We start from the raw sequence: 15,788 nt of genomic DNA on the forward strand, positions 1-15,788 counted from the left end.
TTTCTCTTTTGCAGCACATGGTGCAGACAGGCATGGCTGCGCCCTACGGTGGGGGTGTCTTCCCCCCGCCGGTGAACGGCGTAGCGGGTGTCGTCGGGGCGGCTGGAGCAGCCGGTGAAGTGAAACCACCTCCGCCAGTGCCTGTCAAACAAGAAGACAGCGGTGCACCCCAGCAGCCGCCACCCAGCGGGCCTCAAGTACCACCGCCAGCCGGTGCTCCACATCCGACAGCCCCCGGTGCACCGACCGCGACCAGTTTCAGTCCGCCCCCACCTCCGAACGGCGTCGATCAACAGGCTATCGTGAGTATCTGTCGCTTCCACGGTCCATCGATCGCGGATACCCGTCGATTCTGCGTCGAGACGCGATCCGCGTCGATCGATACGCGAACGCGGTCGAACGAGCCGTCGACCGATTTTTCTCGCAAACGCTGAAAATCTATGGAAAATCTGTTCTAGTACGCGTTCGAGCAACGCCTGGTCCCTAAATATCTCGCAACGTCTCGCTCGACCCCGTAAAACCGAGGCCGAGGTCGCGCCGCGTCGATCGCGCGCTCGAAACCGGAGCGTCCCGTCGGCGTGTACAAGTTGGATTCTTTGTCGCCGCGCGTCGTCTTTGCGGCGATTTCGCGCCGAAATCGCGGCTCGCTGCCGGCCCTCGTCGAACACGGAGCGAAAGCCCGATGGAAGCGCGCCCGTCGTTTTCCATGGCTGGGAACGCGCGGACGAAAACAGAGCGAGGGGGTCGCGTACGATTCCACGGCCCCCTTCGATCGTTCCGGCCACGTACGGCCCGAGAAACAGACCGAAAGGGAGCCCGGAGGGCGAGAGGTCTAGCGCGGCGAACGAGATTACGAGGAAGTCGACCCAACCTCGCGCGAGGAAAGCGTTTCCGTTTCAACCCTGCCGAGAGTTTAGGATTTCGGATGTCGATGCCGCGGCAATCCTTCGGATACGCTTTCCGATCGATTCACCGGCTCGCCGCGCGTCCTTGACCCCCTTAACGATCGATTCTCCTGCCGAATTCTGTATCTTGTGTACTTGCGTCGACCCGTTCGGTTCGGAATACGATCCAAGCATATATCGTTTAAACGAAGATGGAGAAACTAAAACCGAGTCCGATATTTCCGAAACGTCCCGTGGACGGTCTCTGCCCGTTCTCGTCGCGCCGAAACGTTCGGTTCACGATCGGTGGTTGATAAATCGTGCGGCAAACGGAGTCGGAGCGACGCGAGCGAATCGATGGAATTTGTCGAGAGCAGACTCTCGAAGCGAGACGAGTTTATTCGCCGGGGCGTCGCAAAGCCGCGAAACGGGCCGATGCGCTTCGCATTCCTTCCGTACAGTTTCCTCCGAACGAGCAGAGCAGAGCGGAGGAGAGCTCCGCTCCGAGCGATCCGCACCGTTTTTCCAACGCGCTCGAGCGAGCGTGCGAGTCGACGCGAAGGACCGAGCCGGGTCGGGAAAACTACGGATTTATTCGGCGCGCGGCCAAGAGCCGGCACCGGCGCAACGGCCGCGATAACTCGTCGCCTCGACTCGCCTCGCCGTGCTCCGCTGCAGCAATTACCGCGACTCGCGAGCCGACGGCCTAATTAGCCGCGCTAATTAAAGTAATTCCGTTGGTTGATTCTATTTAGCGGCCGGACGAATTCCGCGAGAGGTTCGCGCCGCGCCGGCGGCCACTCCGCCTCGTTAATTCCTCTTGGAACCGTCATGCTCGAAGCGGGACCGGAGCCGAAACCGTTTGCGAAGGATTCCCCGTTCGTTCTGGCCGGAAGTCGATGTTCCTTTTCGACGCAGCGCGTTCGAGAAAACGTCGAATCGGCCGTCGCCGGATCGCTCGGTCCTACGATTCCCGGAACGGTCGGCGAGACGTTCGCGTCGAATCAACCCCTTCCCACGGACCATGGATTTCGGGCCGGGTCGTTGAACCGAGAATTCGAGAAGAGTTCCGAACGATGTCGCGGTTCCTTTGTCCGCGACTCGTCCAGTTAATTAACCGGTGCCGGTTAGTCGGCGACTCGCGAAGCTGCAGCCGTTCTCCGTTCCGCCCACTTGGCGCGCGCGAATCAACGTCGGTCCGCGCGAACCTCTTCTCGAAATTGTTATCGGAACGTTGAAACTCCAACGACCACGTTTCTCCATCCTGCGACGTCGAAAACCGAAACGCGTTTCCGCATTCGTTGTTCCGTAATTAGGTGAACTTTTCAGCTTGGAAAACCATAGGTTTCGTCTTACCGATGGAACGCCTAGCAAAATTCAGCAAAGACCCCCGATCCCGACGACGCGTTCGTCGACGAAGATCGTTGCCGGGAATCTCGAATCGCCCTTTAAACCGCTCGAAGATCCTCGAACAAAAGATCTCCGAGGATATTCCTCGGCAACGTCGAGTTCCGCTCCACAATGGCTTCGAACGAGAATCGAAAGTCGAACCCGAGGGTCCTCCAGCGTTACGAATTGAATTACGGCGGGCCGAAGCGCAAATTAAAAGTTTCCTTTTCAACGTTGCGCCCGGCTCGGCTCGCTTTTCCACGAGTTTCGCCAGACGGGGCGAGACGCTCGTCGCTCGTCGCGTCGCCCTTCGACGGCCGAGAGCCTCGGACGATCCTCGTCGAGATCTCTCGCTCGATCTCGCTCTTTCTCTCGCGGAGCGCGTTCCGCCGCGCGCGGTGTTTCGCGACTGGAAAGTTCTCCTCTCGAAAATGCGGACTTCCGGCCCCACCTGGTTCGCGTCGTTTTCCATCCCCTTCGCGCGCGTCTCGAACATTTCCGAGATTTCCTCGCTCGAGAAGTTGACGGGAACGCTCGCGTTCGCGTTCGCGTAACCGCGACTCGGAGCAATCTTTTAATTTGCGAATTCGCGCGTAGAAAGTTGTTAGAAAATTTGCACCTCCGTCGCCGTTCAAATTTCTAACGTATCCCCGAGGGATCCTGCGCGCGTCTCCAGCCCAGCGCGTCGAAAGCCGATCGTTCGAGCGGATTCGTCGGCGAGTAATCGATTGGGAGGCGATCGGCGTCGCGGCCAGACCCGTTGGAACTCCGAAGAGGCGAATCGGGGTGGCGCGTGGCGGATCGATATCGTCCGCGGCGAGTTTCCTTCGCTCGACGATTCGCCTCGCGGGGGAAACGGCGAGCAGAATTTTTTAACGAAGCGGATTGCCTCGCGTATCGTCCTTAAGGAGATCGATCGATTCTCCGTTGGTCGAGCTTGCCTCGTTCATCCGCCGCGCCGCGCGCGCGGAAAAGGAACCGGGAGAGACGTTCCAGCTTCTCCTCGCCGCTTGTTGCTCTCGCGGCTTCTCGTAGTTCTTGCGGCGTCGCGTCGCGGCTAACGTCCTCTCGTCGAAGAAACTGGTTCCAGGCCACCGCTGGTTCGCGTTAAATGGAATGGATTGGAAATACGAAGTTCCGCGAGAAAGAACCGAGTCCGCGGAAAAAGCTGCCGCGCTCGGCATGAATAATAACGCGAGCTCTCCTTCCGCTCTGGCAGGGATTTATAGTTCCCTTAAACTCTCGGTCATTTGTTACCGCCTCTTCAATTTCTCGGGATCGCGGGAACACCCCCACGACTCGAGGGGATCCGAGGGCGTGCGAAACGCCGCGAGAAGAACGGAATCGGCCTCGTCTCGTTAGGCGCGCGGAAGAATTTGATCGATGCCCCTCGCGAGCCGAGAAAGTCGTGGAAACGTTCCGAGAAATTGCAGGAACGATTTGCCTCGCGATTTCTGTCGGACGTATTACCGGATGGTTCGTCGAGCGGACCACGGATTTACGGATAGCCGCGCCGCGGGCATTTCCTCGGCAAATTGCGAGAGAAACTGTACGGTCGAACGGTCCGCGTTAAATCGCGAAGCGGAGTTTCTTGGAATCGAATCGTTTCGGAGCACCGCGCGCGAGCCGATTGTTCGACCCTTCGGACAACGCGGACCTCGAAGCAGCGTTCGCGGCGCTGCACGGACGAGCGCGAAGACAAACGGAAACGCGATAACCTTGCCGCGGAAGCGTTTCCAAGATCGCCGCGGGATCTCGAAGAGTCGAACCGCGATCCTCGGATATTATTTCGATTAGAATTTCGCGCGGTCCGCCGATCGGGATCGGCGATCGTTTATCTTGGCGCGGCGAGCTCCGAGCGGATTTCGCGAATTCCTCGGATCGAAATAATTTCCCTCTAATTGGTTACGAGCGTTCCGACGATCGTGGAATTGTTCCGCGCGAACGACCGCGCCGAAGAGCCGGCGAAACACGGAACGAGCGGAATAAAAAAAGGAAACCGGGTCCTCGGCAATTTCGTTCGATTAAACGGTACGCGATCTGCCTCGATTTCGAGGGAGGGGGCGTTACGCGGCCGAAATTGCATCGAACGAAGAGAGACGCCGGAGGCGGGAATCCCTTTATCGTCGCGCGGATTTTTTTCAATGGACCCTCTCGAGCCGACGCGACCGGAATAATTCAAACGTAATCGAACGCGGTCCCGTGGAATCGTTCCGTTGTTCCGATATTTACGCCTCGTAAATACGGACAACCCGAATCGATCGTCGTCGAATCGTGGCAACTCGTGTTCGAAGAAGCAGACCGCGCGTCGAAGACGGCCGGGACGGTAACTAAACGTGTTCTGTCCATTCGAGAGAACGCGACGCTTCGTCTCTCGATTCGGAAGGATCGCCCGCCGTTCGCGTTCGGTATCGCGAATCGTGCTCGAACCAGGTTTTCGTTCCGATTCCGACACCGTGTTCCACACCGAGCCGATCGAGCCCGATGCGAAATATAATCGTCGGACTCTTTCCTCGAGGGATTCGCGCAACACGGAGCACCGTGGTTCCGGTTTAATTGTCGGCTCTCCGCGAGCGGCTAGCAGAAATTTTAATCAGCCCGCGGGTGGAGCCGATCCGACGGCCTCGCAAATTTTTCACAGTGTTTGAACAGTCCCGACGAAGAGGGAAGCCGGCGTGTCGTGGGATAAGAGGGTCGTCGGCGGCGGAGAGGGCGGAGAGGGCGGAAAGGGCAAAAAATTTCAATGACGCCATCGTTTCCGGTGGAAAATCGTTAAAGATGAGGACACGCGCGAGTGCACGGCCGGAAGAATGGCGGCCGAGAGGGTTGCGCGGTCCTCTTCGACCCCGCCGCAACCCGGCCCTCGGCCCCCGCGCCGCCTCTCGCCGCGCCACCTTTGTCTTGCCGGCTCGAGGAAAACTTTTAATCCGACCGCGAAACAAGGTTCCCGCGGCGAAACGCGGCATCGACGCTCTCGTCGGACCCCTTCCGGTATCGGTAGACGTCGATGGTCGATGAATAATTCGTGAGCCGCACCGTTGGCTGCACCGTGAACTGCCGCGACGAACACCATCGACCCCAGGAGCTCTTGGTCGACGCGACGCGACGCGACGCGACGCGCCGCACCGTCGCATCTAAATTTCATCCCGTCTACCGCACCGATGCGATGGATCGAGAAATGAATTTCGCCTCGAATCAAACGGGATCCTCGAACTCGCGGACCACGCCTCCCAACTTCCGGAACAATTTGCTGCAGGGTTGGAAAGTTCGATTCGAACAAGCATCCCCGTTCTCTCGGAGCCACGAATTTCGGGGACTCGAGTCTATCTGCTCGCAGTTGTCTCGCGACGCTTAATTACCTCCTCGTTTAATTCGACTTCTTGGCCGTGCGGTCGCGACGCAGCTTTGGCGCGTTACCTCTCCATCGTTCTGCTTTTTCGTTGCAAAGTCGAGAAATCGACCGTTTCGTTGCGGGCGCGAAGAAGAAAACTGCTTTCGACGCTGTTCGATCGAACCGTAATTAGGCAAACGCGGCTCGATGCCGACGCGATCGCCGTAGATTTTTAATCGAAGCGTGGAATTTACACGCATCGTGGCGGAAACGGGTAGACGACGCGCGCAGCGGCGAGAGCGAATTTCCTTCCGAATGACCAGAACCCCCATAAATATGGAAGACGCGGTTCCCTGTTTATACCGAGGTCCGTTAAGTGCTCGAGCCCTTGCAGAATTAATCGCAGTCTGCTCGGTATCGGCGTCGGCCTCGAAATTGTTCGCCGTGGCGGCAAGTTCGAATATCTTCTTCGGCTAAGTGTTTATTAATAGTACGCGGAGCATGGTTGAAATTGCTTTAGTTCCGGTAAGGTACGCGAGCCGGGTCGGGTCGGGGTCCCCCTTGCTACGAAACTACTGGCAGGTCTGCCGCTCGCCGCTCGCCGCGATAAAGTTGCCACCGTGCGGCGCGGCACAGGCGCGGCACGGCGCGGCAGTGGCACGGCCAGAAATTCCACTTACGTATACGTGTAGCAGGAGACCAACGGCGGATAGCGGCAGCCGCGTCCGGTTATACGCAGCCTGTGTTCACTTAGCGCGGTTAGTGGCGCGACCGAGATAAGCTCGGCCGAGCGGCTGACCGTTCGCGGACGGCGCTACTTGCGAGTTCTACGAGGCCACCGCAAGAACGTTAACGGCGATGCCCGAAACCGGCCGAATTTCGGCGATCGCGCGGCATTTTCGCGCGACCGTTCGCCCCGCGATTCTACGCGCGAGCCGAAATCGCTCGAATTTGTTTCGACGCGCTCGAAATTCGTGGATCGCTGTTCGAATTACGAGCCAACGTTGTTTACATTTTCGGAACGAACGAGATTACGTGCTCGCGAAGAAAATACTGGGGCAATCTCTGCAGATTTATGAACGGCGGGTTTGAAAAGATTAACGTTATCGCGGAGGATCGATGGATCAACGGTAAGAGCCATTCACGGGTAGCGATCGCATCTGCACGTGAGCGATCCACCGCGGCGATTAAACTGCAACCGGTGCAGGTAGAACGTTGAAAAGGAACGGGCACTTTCTACCTCGAGCAATTCAGAGTTCTCCGAGAAGTTCCAGTTGAAAACGCCGTTTCGCGAACGAACGTGGAAACCCGGAGCGCGGCGAAGTCGAGGTGGAAAAGTTCGCGAGGTTTAGGGAGGGAAATGCCACGGACGCTCGAAGGTCTTTCCTCCGAGAATGTCCGGCGTCTCCGCGAGGGCTGAACGGCGCGAACGCGACGCGCGAGTCGTTTCGAACGCGCGCGAAGAGCCTCGACTCGATGAGAAAATAGAATCGTCGGACCGATCTCGAGTCGATCGTTGTCGTCGGCGGTCGACGTTGGTCGACGTTAATCGATGCGGGTCTGTTTCCTCCGGCAGTCGGAGGTGTTCCAGGCAGCAGTTGCGGCAGCGGCGGCCGCGGCCGCAGGCGGCGGTGGCCAGCAACCGGCTCCGACGCCCGCCGGCAACGAGACCAGCCCCGAAGGCGCCATCGCCGTCGAGGGCACCGCCATGGTACCTGTCACATCGGGCGCGACCACACCCGCGACCGCGACGCAGGGCACGGACCTCAAAGGACAACCGAAACGCCTCCACGTCAGCAATATTCCTTTCCGTTTCCGAGACCCTGATCTCAGGGCAATGTTTGGGGTAAGTATCGCCTATTCGCATCTCCCTCGTCGTCTTTCGTTGTCGAGATTCGCGAGTAGGTCCTCGTTCGACGGACGATCCCGAGGAACGGGTGTACCGACGCGTCCGTAAAATCCGCCGTCCGTTCGCGATTTCTCGTGTCCGCCGTCTATTACTTTTCGATCGTTTCTCGATGTCGCGTGTCGGCACGATACGGTGGTAGTTGCACGGATCGTAAATATTCTCGGTTGCCTCTGGAGACGGTCGCGTCGTTTATCGAAGAGAAACGTTGTTCGAACGGACCGTACGATGCAAGACCGAAGCGGGTTCCCGAGGCGGAAAGTCCCGCGCGGTTACGCGCGACGCGACGGTGGATCGCCGATCTTCGCGCTTCCGCGACGTTTTCTCGCCTCCTCAGTCTTCGGTGTCCGCGCTTCCTCGTAAAATAGAATTTCCTTTCCTTCGCGAATATTCGAAACCGATTCGAAAGAGAAACGACGGAAATTCTATCGGAGCAACTCGCGTTCCATTTTCCCCGAAGGCGGTCTTCGGAAGGCGCGAACGCGCGAGAACCACGCTTCGATCGTAACTCCCGAATCGAATGCTTTCCTCCGGGGGCAGACGATACGATAATTCCGAAGATCGAAGCCCGTTCGAGATCGGATCTCGCGCGGCGGAAAATCTAGCGAACCGTAAAGAACGCTCCGCCGAGTTCCGAACTTGCTTTCGAATTCGCCCAATTAAAAATTTCGCAACGTCCGATACTCGCTCGAAACTTCCGATCCCCCGGTTCGAGCTTTCCAACAGCGCGCAACGTTTGCTCACCGAGGTTCGCGCGCGATCATCGGGCGCACGCGGTAATTCGCGTTCGTCGCGATTTTTCCCAGCGAACGCCGGCGCGCGAACAAATTCCCCGGATCGTTCGGAAACGCTCTGTTTAATCGGCTTTCTGTTTTCCAGCAATTCGGGCCAATCCTCGACGTGGAAATCATATTTAACGAAAGGGGAAGCAAGGTAAGCTCACGTCGCCCTTAGGCTGCGAGCCACCCCTGTCAACCCACCCCAGAAAATACCGATAGACTTAAGCCACAGATCCGTGCCGAACGAAATCCCCGTCGCCAGGATGAACTCGCTTTCGCTTTTGCGTTCGCGTTGTTTGCCGAAAACAACGAGTCGATCGATTCCCGCGAACCGTTCGAATTCCCGAAAACTCTTCTTCGGCTTCGGCTCGACGAACCCGAAGAGAGAGGATTCGGCAATTGTTCGGAAGAGTTTGCTCGTTTCGACGATGCCAGCAATTTTACGGAAAAAGAGAAAGAATCGTCGCAGCGACCTTCCAAATAATTGACAAGAATTTTCGGAACAACTCGCGCGGTCGATCTTTCCTGCAATATCCCACCTCGAGAAGACATCCGGGCGACGCGGACGTCGCGACGCGACGCCGTAATCGGCCGGTCGACGCGATCGAGCGCGGCGCGGCGATCCTCGAGACGGATCGCTCGATCCACGGGGAAAGAAAGGAGGAGGAGTCGGTGCGCCGCGCTCGGCCGCTCGACGCGACGGCCTTATTCTTTTTGCAGCGCGATGGCAACGGGCGACACGCTCGTTCCAGGTCGCGCGGTCCGCGCACCGCTCTCGAGCGTCCAATAAATCGGCGCCATTGTCGACACCGGGCTTTCCTAGTGCCCGTGAAGCATCCGGAAAGCCTTACAGAGAATTATCGCAGTCTTGTTTCTCCCGAGTTTCGCCAATTTTTTCTCCGACGCTGTCGCCCGCGGGGCGTACGGCTGCGCCTGCAAATACCAGAGAGACGCGGGTCCGTGAATTACGGAGACGGAGCAGACGGGGGATAGGTCGCTGAATGGAAACGCGTCGAGATTGCTCCTACTTCCGGTAATATGTAAGATCGGAGGAGGTCCGACTTTTTTTATCCGATGAAAGGGACGGCAGGAACTCGAAGCTTCTTTTCGAGCCGCACAATGCCTCTGTGCTTCGATTCGTAAGGCGATCGTCTTCTGATATATAACGATCGTTTCTCGCGAATTCGTAGGTCGTGGATCGTCGGCGATCGTTTCTGCGGTATAGCGCGGAGTAATCGGGATCGAGAATCGATGACGCGCGCGGATTCCTCCTGGACAATTACTCTCCGCGACTTTCCTCGTTTCTCTTTGTCGTCCGCGAGAGGATCGGATCAGTTTCAACGTCTTACTTAATCTCGGGATTAGCTCGAGATTTCACGGAAGAGTCCAGCGGGGCAAATTTTCAATTATTCTTATCGGCTCGACCCGAGCGGATTTCGAGATCGAGCGAGAAACAGAGATTCGAGAGTGGCGGCGAAACCGAGAGTCGGTTTCTTCTTCCTTCGCCGATTTCAATTTTAGTCGTTGTTGCCCCGACAGTTTCGACGGGAAAAATTGAAGGAGGTCCTCGCGTAGATTTGCGCGGATTCGAAAGCGATCTCGAACGGGATAACGAAAGCGAGCCAGCAAGGAAGCCGGAAAGAATAGCGGATCGAGATGTCGAGCTAGGCGGATGCGACCGGTCGCCGCTCTCCGAGACGAATGGCCCGAGAAATCGAAGACCTGCTATCGCCGGTGGTATATGCGAACGGAACGCAGGAAAGCGGTCGAGTAAAAAGAAAAGTCGAGAAGAGAGAGAGAGAGAGAGAGAGAGAGAGAGAGAGCGAGAGAGTAGTCGGGGTCCGGTGTGTAGCAATGTTTGAAATGCAAATCGGTTTCAATATGGATGACAACGGTCTGGATAAGATCCGCAGTAATACATCGCGGCGACAGCCGGCATCCGGCGAGCTTGCATATTCAGCGTCTTTGCGTCAAGCACAGCCGAGTGCACTTCATCAAGCTCCTACGGGCACCGGTAACCCAATAGCGTATCGGCGCGGCACGGAGCGACCCGACGCTGCGCGGCGGCTGCCGGCGGCTGCCGGCGACGCGACGTCGTGCTCGTCCATTGTCCAGCCGACGATGATCGAGCCCGATTCGGATCTCTGATTTGGACGGACCCCCGTCTGCCGCTGACTCGGTCCGGCTCTCGACCGCCGTCTCGTCGGCGAGCCGCAGCTTCCCGTGGACCTCGAGGAACCGCCGGAACAGCCGATACGCGTACCTCGACGGAAATTCGCTTCGTTTCGATCGGCTTCCTTGGAAATCGTTTTAACGAACGCTCGGAGAGGCGGCGTTGGTTATCGCCTACGATACATCGATCGCGCTCGATTCGATCGAACGCTTCGACGACTTTGTTCAGAATTTTGTTCGAGGCTTCGAAAAGTTGTAACCAACGCCGACGCTGCTCGTTTTCCATCGACTCCGAAGAGACTCTCTCGGCTCGAGAAACTAATTGCTTCCGTCAAGAAATTTACAAAGCACTCGTGCAGCCTCGAAAGCGCAATCGGAAACTATTAAAGGCCCGAAGAAATTAATCGTCCGGGAAGCCGGGAAGGGCAAAATGCCGGCGCGAGATCGATCGAATAGCTCGAAGCAAAGTTGGAGCTAATACCCCGAGTGGAGAGAGAGGGGTCCGTTCGCCGCCGAGCCGGTTCGAAACGATCGCCGGAGACGGCGCTTCGGAGCGTTTCCGAGGAAAAGAAGTCTCGAGTCGCGCGGAGAAGTTGGCCGCGGAGGTTCCGGAGAGGATGGTAAATAAAACATGCGGCTGTGGAATTTAATTCGCTTACCGAGACTTCGCGATAACTTTGGCCCGAAATCGGGCGACCCGTTCCGATAAACAATTCCGATTCGACCGAAGTCCGCCTCGCTTCGGGTTCGAAACTTCGGATTTCTTTCGCTGTCGGAGGACTTCCGGTTCCCCGGTGGGAGCTCCCGGGATCTCCCGGGATCTCCCGGGGCCCGACATCGGTCGACGAACTCGGCCGCGTGGGTTCAAACTTCTCCGACGACTTCGAGACGCGCCGTGACGCGAGAAATCGCGGCCGAAACGCGGGAGGCGTATTTTTGTAACGGGAACGAAAATAGAAGAAACCACGCGGCGACGGCGGCCGCTCGTTCCGGAACAATTTCTTTCGTTGCCAGCCTCGACGATCGATCGGCGTCGTCTCTTCGGAAAATCTTATCCGAGGACCGGAAAACTAATCGTCGAAGTCTCCGAAAGATTCGGTTCCACGGAGATTCCTCTTAGAAGTTTCCACGGCGCGGCGTCTCGGGTCTCCGGCTACTCGTAAAACGAGAAAACCGTATCTAACGAGAAAACACTGTACCCTCGACGCTTTAATCAAACTTTTTAAAACGGAGCCGGAGAATGCTCGAAACAACCTCTCCAAAGTAATAATTAGACGGCGCGGGTTTGCGCAAACATCCATTTTCATCGTCGCGTTTGGAGCGACTGGAATTAAATTGCACCGGCGGAATAGAAGCGTGGCCGCGAACGAAGGAAATTTTTCCGAAATTCAGAAATTCGGGTTGCGTTTGGAAGAGCGGAAGCGAACCGACGAAGCGTACCATCGAGCTGAAATTGTGCGCCGGAGACGACCTGCGAACGAAGGGCATCGAAGTCGATTAAACGATTTCCTGAAAGGACTCCTGCCCGCGAACGATCTTTAAAAGCGACGATCGAGAACCGACAGCGAGCTGCACGAGAATTTATTAAAGACGTCGAACGGGAAGTTGATCGAACCATTTCCTGCGACCCGACGAGCAACGTCGACTGCCGAAAGGCCGCCCGGTCGAGCCGAGTCGAGCCGAGTCGAGCCGAGTCGAGCCGGTAACGCGATCAATGGGGCAAACAAATTACCGAACGCGAAGTCGCAAATCGAATAAAAGACGTCGCCGGTTAGCAATAACGGCACCGTTCCCATGGCGCTGCGCTATCCTGACAGGAGGAAGTCCGTCCCGCAGTCGCGTCGGTCTCGCATTCGTCGGTGTCGATGCTGCTGTCCCCGGCTGTGCACGGCTTTTCCAGTTGCCGGGGATTAATTAAACGCCGTTATCGCCCTTCGACGGTTGTCCTCCTCCTCCTCCTGTTTCTCTTCTCTCGCTCGATCGGCCACGATTGGCCGCGCCATTTCACGACTTCCGGTCACGTGGAAACCTGCCGAAGATAAAGGATCGCGCTCCGGTTGATGCGCGATCGAGGCGACAGCAATCTCGATCCACGATACGCGATCCGATTTTTCGGGCTCGTTCTTCGATTCGGTCGGAATATTCGACACTCGCTCGTCGCGTACTTTTCGAAACGCTCCTCCTCTTTCCGATCGGTGTCTCTCGTTTGCCGCGAGCTCTGGCTCTCGCGTACGACGGGAACGCGTCGAGAGGAGAACGCGATGTCGTTGTCTAGGATCGACGAAATCGTCCGATTTCGTAGACGCGTTCGCATTCTTCCGCCAAAACGTAATGCCAAGGCTTACAAAATTGTCCGCTGCTCTCTACTCTAATTTCAACTTACAAATACGCGTTGCGTACGTATGTCTCTCCGTTATTTCGTATCTTCGTGCTAACATTTTGTTTGTTTCGTTCGCGTTCCTCCAACTGTACGCCATACTTGGGAACGCTTTTTTCCATCGCAACTCGCAGATTCGTCTTTCGCAGAAGATCGTTCCGGCGACGAGACGATCGATCGAAGCAACGAAATCGCGCTCGGCGAACGTTTGTGCTTTTCCGATCGGTCCAGACATTTTAGGAGAAACAAGACTGCCCCGTCGACGATGGAACCGATAGGTTACCGGTACGCGTGCTGCCCGGGTATCCGGTGTAAACACGGTGGCCGAATAGGAGACGATGGAAAATTTGCTCGCTCGCGGGGGCCGATAAATCGCGGAAAAGCGGCCTTCGGAACCGCGAGCGCATAATTCGAGACGCGAGTTCTCGTTCGTCACGCGGCCAGGCGGCGAGACACGGAGAGACGGAGAAAGCCAGCCTGGCCGCGACGCAATGGCAGCACCGTGTTTTCGCGGTTTGCATTGCAAATGCCCTCGCAGCGGCGCGTCGCCTCGCGGCGACAACTATCGCGGACCGTTGCCATCGCTTTTTAGCATTTAAGCGATCGACGGGAGTTGACGGGATCGGCACGCGATCGTCCGCAATAAATCCCCGGAACGGGGTTGTTGCGAATGCCAGCCAACTTAACCCTGCGCGGTCGGGTCGATTCGACTCCGTATCGCGGACCGTCCGGCGCAATCTTTCTTCCGCGAATTTTTCTAGCATAGAATTTCGCATCGACCGGTTACAAATTGAACCGTTTCCGCGGTTAAACGCCGATCCTCCAACGGTACACCCGCTCGTTTCCACCGTTGAAATTTCGCGGTCTCGGAAAGTATTCCGATCGATCGAGAGCGGGTACCATTTCAGGACGAACGGTGAATCGGTAATCGAATTCTCGACGCGCGTCCGAAGCGGGACGGCCGCCGATCCCGTCACGATCCCGTATATTTTCGTCGATCCCGCGGAAATCGCGCGGCCCGGTGGATCCCCGTTCGGTACCGGCCGAATCGGATCGGGTCGGGTTCGGGAACCGGAAGCCGCCGATGTCCGCGCGATCGACGCCGTGTGTTATAGATTGTAAGGTGAGCGAGAGAGTGATGATCGCGCGAGTCTGTGAGAGAGACCTTTTCTCGAAAGCTTCGTCAATGTAAATGGAATGTGGCATCCCTAATGAGAAGTGCAGCATTTTGGAGAAGAGATACTTTGAGAGAGCAGCGCGGACGAGATCGCCGATCGCGGTGCCGATTTATTTCGAACGAACCGAACGTCGACGTTGTTCGTTCGGTGGATCATCGCGCCGCGGTAGTAGATCGTCGTTTCGCGCAATTACCGGAGCGGTTCTCCGGCCAGGACGACGGATCTCGAATAGAACGGGCATCCGGTCGGCGCGCTTGTCCGGCGCTGAGTATGTGCCAGTGACACGTACATACATACCATAATATAACCAATGGTGTTAGTTCTCGTAGTTGTTAGACGAGCTATTGCATTTTTACTAGCTAGCATTCCGCATTTTATCATTATTTAGCTCCCATTGGTTATAAGGCAGCTCGGTGCGCCCGCGCCACTCGCAACGCGTCCGCCGCTGTTTCCCGTCGTAAAACCGAAAAGATCTACGATTTCGAGTCGTGGATAATTCGAATCCAGCCGAGTCGAATCTCTTCGGACCGGACTCGGCTAGATTCCCGTCGCTTTCGCTGGAATCGGTCGACGAGGGGGGCGAGCACACACACCACCCTCGCCTCGAGTTTCGTAAACTGCAGGAAAAAAGAGCGCAGCGGCGGACACGTGGCGCACCCGGTGGGCCGGCTGCAGCCACTTCCGGTCGCGGAGGAGACCCTCGGGAGATGCTGCCCATTTGATTTGATGAAACTTTGTCACACACCTCGTTTTTTCCGACGCTGTTATTACTACTTTCTAACCAGTCGAAAAAAAGAAAGAAAACGAACGAAAGAAATCGATACCTCCACTCTTGTGTCCTTTCTATCTCCGACGAGTTTCCCAAGGCGTTTCAAGGCCGGCGCACGCGAGAACCTAACGGCGGCGTACGCGCCTATCTCCGCTCCGAACGGGGACCAGATCCACCGCCTGCAGCCGTCGCTAGTCACTAACAAACTTACCATTAGAGCCGCGACTTTGCCTGTCTACCGTCTATCGTCTACCGAGTTGATCTTTCCAAGCTCAGACCTGCGTTCGCGACTTCTCTCGAGAGGCCTAGCTCTCGACGCACACGAACACACTCACCCAGACACTCGTTCGCGTTCGCGTCTAATTATGGTTTCGCGCGACAAGTCGTCTTTACCGATTCACCCGCGGTGTTGGCTCGCGACGCGCTTCCTGCCATTATTCTTCGGAGGCTTCGCGAGTCGAGTAAATTGTCGCGCGGCGCGTCGGTGGTAGCTCGTCGCTTTCCCTAGAACGGATTCGCGATCGTTTAGAAACGCGCGCGAGCCGACGCGTTTCGCGTTTCATACGGAGTTGCTTCCTGGCGAACGATTTCCCAGCTTCGCGTTGGATAGATTGGTTTTCGATAGAAAGAATTCGAGGGAATGGTCGCGGCTGTCCGTCCCGGTCCGATCGGTTCGAACTCGTAACACGCGGGCCGAAGGTGCGGGGAGGACAGCTCCGGTGACTCTCGGTTTACCCGGTAATCGAAGAAATTTACTCGAAATCCAATCGATCGCCGAAGCACGAAAATATCGTTACGTCGGAGCTTCGAAGTTCGCGAATAATTTTTCGCGATTTTTCGCAATCGCTACGAAGTACGGATTAAAAGCTCGGGATATTTTGAAGAACCGCGGTCGAACGACAACGCCGAACAAAATCGGTGCGCGTCCATTCTTCGAGCTTCGCGGACGGAACGGATTCGTTTCTCGCGTCTGGTCGATTAAACGCGGAGAAGAATGTACTTG

At 56.8% G+C, this 15,788-nt stretch overlaps 1 protein-coding gene across 1 annotated transcript in view; it reads left to right on the top strand.

Moving 5' to 3' along the window:
- Positions 1 to 15,788, top strand: part of LOC117217980 (uncharacterized) — a 296,657-nt gene that overhangs the window by 209,311 nt on the left and 71,558 nt on the right. Inside the window, exons 15-17 of the mRNA XM_076519423.1 lie at positions 15 to 302; positions 7,181 to 7,450; positions 8,390 to 8,443. Coding sequence (XP_076375538.1) covers positions 15 to 302; positions 7,181 to 7,450; positions 8,390 to 8,443 — 612 coding nt within the window. The remainder of the gene's footprint in view (positions 1 to 14; positions 303 to 7,180; positions 7,451 to 8,389; positions 8,444 to 15,788) is intronic.

The sequence above is a fragment of the Megalopta genalis genome, chromosome 1 (assembly GCF_051020955.1).
Source record: "Megalopta genalis isolate 19385.01 chromosome 1, iyMegGena1_principal, whole genome shotgun sequence".
Classification (NCBI taxonomy): domain Eukaryota; kingdom Metazoa; phylum Arthropoda; class Insecta; order Hymenoptera; family Halictidae; genus Megalopta; species Megalopta genalis.